General features: G+C 31.2%; 1 protein-coding gene across 1 annotated transcript in view; it reads right to left on the bottom strand.

The window, feature by feature from the left end:
• Positions 1–6,017, bottom strand: part of PIG-G (phosphatidylinositol glycan anchor biosynthesis class G) — a 33,626-nt gene extending 27,609 nt beyond the window's left edge. Inside the window, exons 1-4 of the mRNA XM_014420521.3 lie at positions 5,881–6,017; positions 3,632–3,787; positions 1,805–2,003; positions 351–560 (exon numbers count right to left, since the gene is read on the bottom strand). Coding sequence (XP_014276007.1) covers positions 351–560; positions 1,805–2,003; positions 3,632–3,786 — 564 coding nt within the window. The 5' untranslated portion in view covers position 3,787; positions 5,881–6,017. The remainder of the gene's footprint in view (positions 1–350; positions 561–1,804; positions 2,004–3,631; positions 3,788–5,880) is intronic.
• Between the last annotated feature and the right edge of the window lie 2,078 nt (positions 6,018–8,095).

The raw sequence follows: 8,095 nt of genomic DNA, 5'->3' as shown, positions 1-8,095 counted from the left end.
ACGTGCAGTTTCCTGTCTTTTCAGTCTTGTGTGAAGATTCCAGGTTAATAATTTGTCCAAGGTAACGGATCTGTTCGACAGGGGTAAGAGTAACATTATTAATGAAACGGTAAAGGTTATTTGATGGGATTTGTTGGAATTTATCTTAATTCTCCAATTACGACACCATTATTCGAGGGCTGTGATATGGGATTGGAGAGTTTGGGATACAATTAATGGGTTATTATTAACTGTGAGCACACATGTGTCATCAGCGTACGTAGCGTACTAGAGGATAGGACCAAGGATACTTACTACCTGTAGGAATCATAAAATATACAACAGAAAAATCAATTATTAGAGCTACATACTTCAAAGAAGTCATTGACATAGAAAGATGTAGTAATTTCCTTCCTTATGAATTCATGAGGGAATAAGTTGACCCAAGTTTCATCTCCATAAAAAACAGGGGAAAATCCATTTTTTGAAGCTTGCCTCAAAATGTTATCTTCTGTAACTTCATTGGTCTTGAAATTTCGGATAATATCCAAAAAGCTAGGAATATTTCCAGTCATTAAGGCCTAAAAAATAAAAAATAAATAGCATTAATAGAATATAGAATGTAAGCAGGATCTTCCAGTAAACATGAACACCCTCCATAATCTATATTGATTTTTGCTGGGTCAAAACAGTGGCATATATCTATTTTTTGAGGTTATTGTTGATTTCCTAATGTTATCCAGTTCTTGAGTGTACTAATGGAAAGGGGTCATTTTTTTAGTTTCTGATAGTAAATCACCCTCTAAGACTAATTTATACCAAGCACTTCCCAATCCTGCAGGCATAAATCGCCAAAAACTACTAACAATTTTAAAAAATTTTTTTAGGACGTTTGCAAATGATGTGAAAAATGACAATTTCACTGGGGATGAAGTAAGGAGCATTGAAGATTTGATGAAAAATTTTGGACAGAAAAGCTTCAATAAAAGAGGAAGTCTTTTATGGCTTAGTGGGCTTAATGAATGGCTTAGAGGAATCACAAAGTTCAACTCTGGAAGTCAAAATAGGCCTTATTATAGTTATCTAAATTAGACTCAAATAATTGGAGTCCCAGCTTGGAGCATTAGTCTAGTAATTGTTGCAACAGTTAGAACTGATGAGCAGTCTCCTGTTTTTTTCAGTCTTGTAAATAATTTAAAAAAACAAAAAGTTATACAGAACTGAAATTATATTAAAGATAGGTATATGTCTGGGATGTTACAACTTTTTCATCAAAATCGACCTGGTGGAAGTGCTACTTTATATTATTCTTTTACATTTTTTTACCATTTTCTCAAAAGCGGACTTCATGGTTTTGATGAAATTCATCATACCAATATACAATTAAATGGTCTTTAATATCAGCTAGGTCTTATCCTCATTGAAGTAGTCTGACAGGGCTTAAATGTAAAATTTTCAAGTATCTTTTGTTATTTAAAAAAATTAACCATTTCTCGTTGTTTATAGTAATAAGTAATGAAAAAATATAAAATATGAAAGAATTTGATAACTAATTATAGGATAAATAAATCTTTTCATATTTCCATCATTACCAGGACAATAGTCAGATTTTACATAAAAATAAAGAAGATGTAAAATCTAAAGAACTCACAAGCTTTGCAGCTAAAATTTGACATATATTAATGCATGAAACATAAATCATACAATCCAACTTAGGAAAATTTTAATACTACTATAATCAAACCATAATAGTTTAAATGTCCAAACTCCAATAATTAAAATAACACTTTTCTCGTGAAACAATCTGTTAATTATTATTATTTACCTTTATACGTGGCATAGTAACCGTAGGAGTCTCTACTCTCACCTTTAACAAGCAATTGTCGCTTTTATTGATTATACTACTAACAAATGGCATGTTTTCTTCAGTACCTTCCCCATTTATGAAATCAAAACGCATACCATCAATAACAAGGAGGATTAACCTATTGATATGCCGATGATATAAGTTCCTTGGGCTGACTCTGTAAACAATTCAAAATAAATGTAGACATGTACAAAGTAAATTCACAAAATAAAATCATCAGTGCCTTCTCTTTTCCTTTTTATCTCCATCCAATACAAATTACAGGGAGGAAGAGGATTTCAAAAAGATAGATATCAATGAAAAATAAATAAAAATAGATCTTAAGTCTAGTATGAAAAACATTTTAATTTATCACAAAGTTCACCATGGAGGGTTGATACAAATACCTAATAAAAGTAGAGAAAAATAAGAGATGAAACTAGGTGATTTGAGAAAGGAAAAGTAAAAGTTATAATTTATTATTATCCTCCCTGTTGTTTTATACAGATGTTAAATGTGGCCTCTAACACAACCTTAAGGTTTTTGAAAATAGGATCCAGTATAAAGAATGGGGACTGAGTTAACTCGAGAATTTAGAAGGCTATATAAGTCTGAAATTAGGGAACTTTTTTTTTTTATTTCATGGGACCACCACAAAATGGAAAAAGTCCACCCCTCAGGCCAGATTCAAACTAGCGCTGCCTGCAGTTCTCAGGTTGCTAAAATCTGCACTTCAACCACCTGAGCTATGGATGGCCCTGGAATGAGGGAACTGTACCTGATAAATATAATTCAGGATATATCATTGTGGCGCATTAGATGGCTGAGTAAGGTTGTAGGCCTTAATAACGAATGGATCCCTAAAATTTTAACTAACCCTGAACCCACGGATAACATCTGAGGGGTGGACTGAAGTGTAGGTGGGGGGACTGCATCAAGACTGATCTAGTAGATTTGGGTTTGGATGGGTGTCACTGAACAGATGTATGTAGACAGCATTTGGTGGTATTAGAACCTTCAGGATAGCTAAACCTTCACCTTCATATATATTAGTAGAAGCATTAATACTCTCATTATTTTAGATAATCTATAAATATATTCCATTCAGGTCTCCTTGTATTTTAAGAATGAAACACTAAAAGTAAGAATATAGAAAAGAAAGGTACATTTGGGAGCTGTTAACAATGTTTAGAGGATTTAAAAAGTATCATAAATGGATAAAATAGGAAAGTTATAAGAATTCTGTGGGACTCATCCTAAAGGAGATGTCTAGAGAAGAAACAAAGCCCATTTGGAAATGCTGGATAAGAAAGTATAAAACCATAAATATTAAGGCAGAAAAATATGAGTTGAAGTTGGGACAGGGGAAGGAAGTAGTCAACAGAATCAAAGGCATTTAAATATCAGAGGTAAGTTTTATAAAAACTATTAGGATTAATATGGAAGGGAAATCTACTAGATCTTGGTTAGGAAGAGGGGATAGATTGACAGAAATTTCATTCAAATTCGAGTTCAACTGAAGCCAAACTTTTGGAAGATACTGAGAAAATTGTGGCAGCGTAGACAAACTTAAAAAGAGAAAGTATTAAGAAAAAAAAATCAATTCAGTTTCAGGACCTACAGCTGAGGAAAAAGTTCCATCAAAATATTTTTAGCTTATATATTTTGATATCTGTGATATGCGAAGTATGTACTCCCTGACAAGGCACCACTTACAAAAATAAAATTATTAAAATAATCTCTTCACAATAAAAGGAAAGCTAAGCAAGCTTGGATGGTTAAGAAAAACTACAATAATTCACAAACCTCATATCCTTAATTGTAGACGGTAAATCTTCATGAGATGCATTTCTATTAGGTAAGGTTTTGACAGGAAAAAAACCCAAGAGAAAAGCAACTAGGGCTAATATTTGCAGTATCATAAAATAAACATAAGTGTATTGCAATCTTAATAACACCATGCTGAAAAAAAAATAAATAATCACAATTAATAAATGAAACTGAGTAGGCATCATGAAACTCTTAAATAAAATGTAATAACAGCACATGGGTTATCTTGTATTTCCCATATTTGTATTTCTGTCACTTCATGTAAGTTAGATTTTGAATTAGCAACAAAACATATTTTGAATCCATAACTAATTCCATTTTTTAAATTTTACTACAGAAAGAATCTGCAATTAATTATTTTTTATGAAATTCCTCCCTAGATTATAAACAAAAAAATAATTATGATAATATATCATAATAATATAATATCAAAAAAATAATTATGATACATAAACAATAAAGAATAGATATTACTATTTAATATAAAGTTTTTCATTTTCATTAAGTGAGATACCACATTATATTGTTTCCACTTAGAACTAAAAAAAAAATTTCTTTAAGCGGTCAGTTTAGAGAACATTAACAAGTAAAACAAATAATATTTTTACCATTTCATCCTAAATAGAAGGCCTTGTTCAGGACGACTTGGAAGAAAATTCTAATGCAAGTTTAACTGAAATAATATAAGTTATACTGATTAGTGTTCTTCTCGCCACTGACCAACTTCTCCAAATGGATTAATTTAAAATTGAATTGTATTTAATTCATTGTATCTCAAATTTAGTTCTTTTATTGATAAGCTAAAATTAATTTATTTCACACGCTTAGTAATTCCAAAAAGATCGGCACCCAGTTGTGGGTCCTAGTTGCACTGCCCTAAATCTAACACTGGGTAGGACCACCACTAGGTAAACACTAATTTTACATGTTTTGTACACATTTGGATACAATCCCAATTCATTGTCTTCCCAGTAGGGCTCAGTGGACAAGTAGATTCCTCTTTAACCTATTGAGTGACAGGTGGCACAAGTTAAGGGCCATCCAGAGCCGAGAGTTAAATCCCAACTTTGAATGGCTCGTGACCAATTGATTGTATTTTGACTGGTTTCAATTCAGCCTGGGAGGTTGACTTCTATTTCTGTAGTGGTCCAAAATTGATCCCCCAATATAATTAGAATAGAATGGTACCCAGTAGACATATGTCATAAATGATCAGAAAGGGAATTATAAAAAAAAAAAGGTGGTACCAATCACTGCATTCTGGCGAAAGGTCAGTTCGTTAGAACCAGTAATATTATTTGTTAACTTTTTGATGGAAAAAAAGATAACGATATTATTCGTTCAATATATTATGTGTTTATTACTATACTTATTTATTAATAAGTATGAGAAATGGAGTGTACAACCTAAAACAATTAGTAAATTAGTTCAGATAATCAAAATGTAAGATAAATGAATATAATGTAAGACATATCATCAAGGGTCTCACAGATCCACCTGTCCCACTGTGGGTCAATAGGGATTTTTAAGTTTTAAGGATAGTGAATCTTGTTCAGTCGCTAATCTAAAGTTGCCTATGAAATACTTTATTTTTAGAATAAGGAGTCATATTTTTAGTTGATAACCACTTTCAAGATTCTACTGTAGCTTATTTTAGTTTACTAATTCTTAATGGCATCTGATTTTTTAAACAAATATTTTTCTCAAATGCAACCGGTTCTTTAAGTGAATAAAGTATAATTGTCTCCTTCGATGCTCTATTCCACTTAATTTTCCAATCTAACCAGGAACTCACAGAATATCAATCATTTTCTCTCATAATTAGATCACTCATTTAAAACCTATTGCCTATCAGCTTGTCGACTGTCAGTTCATTTGACATCGGTAACAATATTGTGCTTTTCAAAACTATGTAATGCATAAAATGCAACCTTTTTCAGCAAGTCTTAATAAAATGTTAAGGTTTTATATATCCCCCTATAAACCATTTATTACCTACCAAATTCACTCTAATTTCTATCATTACATAGGTACATATTATAACTTCAAAGGGAATGCAATTACTTGGTGAGACTCTCAAGCATACAAGGTTTTTATGTAACATATGATGTACTTCTTTACATAAAACAATCGTTTAGAAACATAAACTATATTAATAATACTAGTTTATATGACCAACATTTTTGTAACAAGATATAAAGTTGCCACAACTAACTATTACTTACTTAATTTCATTAAATAAAACTGAGAATACAACAAATCAATTCACTAATTTATTTTTTCAGGTAAATTATACAAAAAATACTGCAATAAATAACCCAAAACTGATATATTTAATAGAACAAGTACCGGGCAATATTTGAATTATACTTCAAAACATAGAACGTTCACGAAAGATCGTCAAGATTATGTATGGATATATACATAGAACAATTTTTAAATCATGAAGCATGATGACGTCATCAGTGCCTAACCAGTTCTATTGGTAAATATTAATACTATTTCATTTATATTGATGTTATATGTCATCCCGAAGGATCATATTTTATATAGTACAAAAAAAAAAATAAAGGTAGTATTGCATCAATAAATTACAATTTACTACTTACTAAAATTTAAAAACCTTATAAAAGAAATAAATAAAATATGTATTTATTAGGGAAACAAAAAGTATCTTTAATACAATTAGGATGGGTTTCTTGATAGATTTTTGTGGTCATAATCACAAGGATGACGAAAAAAGTATGACAAGAACAGTAGAAGGGTGTTTCATTGTCACCTGGTAGGAGAGGAATTCTAAGATAATTGACGCAGTCTGTGTGGCTAACTATTCTGCTAATTGGATAAATTAAGTTTATTAACGAAGTAAAACGCGCTAGATTATTATATAAACTTGTCATCCTAATAATTAAGTGATTTGTCTACCACCCTCTAAGTAGGATATATCAGTGTACCTTAGGTCAGTTGTTTCAATCTTTTAAAGCTTCCAAAATAATTACAATTTTTAAAAGTTCAATATAGAGCGTAATTAATTATGCTTTGAAGATACTCTGATTATTCTTAAAATATTTTATATTCAGATTAAAACTAAATATTTTTTTTAAAATAAATAATAAATGACGAAAAGTACAATTAATGTAATTAAACACGTTCAAAATATCAGAAACATTAAACATTAAGAATTATAAGAAACAAAGTATCTTTACACCGAGCTAGCTTCTTATAACTACTACATTATCTATCAATCCAGCAAAGAGAATATTGCAGCAGATGCTTTATCTAGGACCTTTAGCTCATTACATACCATCGATAGGTTAGTTTATCTTTATATTGCCCTTTCTCATCCAGGTATTTCACAGATGGCTCACTGGATGAAAAGCCAGAATCTACCCTACACAATTCATGAAATTCGCAGATATTTCTTTCTACAGAATATTTTCAGATATAACCTCAACCTATTATAAAAAAGAACACCCTCATTAAATCTGCAACCCCATTCTAAAACCTCATTGTTGATTTTAAAGGCCTGTTACTTTCTAATACTCCTCCGAAATATTTATTAACAGTTGTCGACGGATTTTCGAGGTCCACCTTCACCATACTTTTCAATGACTTAACATCCACTACGGTTATTCAGGCTCTAAACTAGACCTTCACCCCCTTGGATATACATCGTAAATTCTCATAGATAGAGGAATCTTTTTTATCCAAAGAACCTCAGCATTTTTTTCATTTAAACGGGGTTGTAACCAGTCGGACCCCACCGTACAATCCATTTTGCAATGGACACTAAGTGCTACAATAGTATAATATGGAAAACTATTTCACTGGCTTTAAAATCCAAAGTTATGGTATAACAATGAGATAAGGCATTGCCAAAAGCGTTACACTCTATCCGCTCCCTGCTTTGTACGTCTAAAAACACAGCTATTTTACTGGAATCTAACCCTGATTGTGCCTTAGTATTACTCTTATATGGCAAATATACTACCATAAAACTTAAGCACCTTACTCCAGCTAAAAAACAGAAAGGAATTTAGATTCAATGGCATGAAGATTTGAAATTCTTATATAAATCTTTAATTCTTAAAATGCCTTTTTTTAGGCAGTCTTGAATTGGTTTCTCAAGGAATAAAATATTTCTTTTACAGTTGCAATACTCCAAGAGTTTCCTAAAAGTAACAATCTTTTTCGTAAAAATATATTCCCAACACCAGTGTAATGAGTAGCAAAGCCGAAAATTCTTTCTATTTCTGTTATCCATAAACTTAAGCACCTTACTCCAGCTGGAAATAATAATAGAAATCTCGTTGAAGAGGAGAATTTTGAAGAATTTCCAATCATTGACGATACCCAATTCCCCACGTACCAGGGACACCTCCCAAATAAATAAATTATTATTAATTGGTTTAGCTATAAATCCCCCAAAACATGTAGGCA

This window comes from Halyomorpha halys, unplaced genomic scaffold (genome assembly GCF_000696795.3).
Source record: "Halyomorpha halys isolate HHAL.00 unplaced genomic scaffold, Hhal_1.1 Scaffold273.1, whole genome shotgun sequence".
In the NCBI taxonomy this organism is placed as follows: domain Eukaryota; kingdom Metazoa; phylum Arthropoda; class Insecta; order Hemiptera; family Pentatomidae; genus Halyomorpha; species Halyomorpha halys.
Note: the sequence above shows the minus strand (reverse complement) of the source record. Positions and strands in the feature narration are given on the sequence as shown.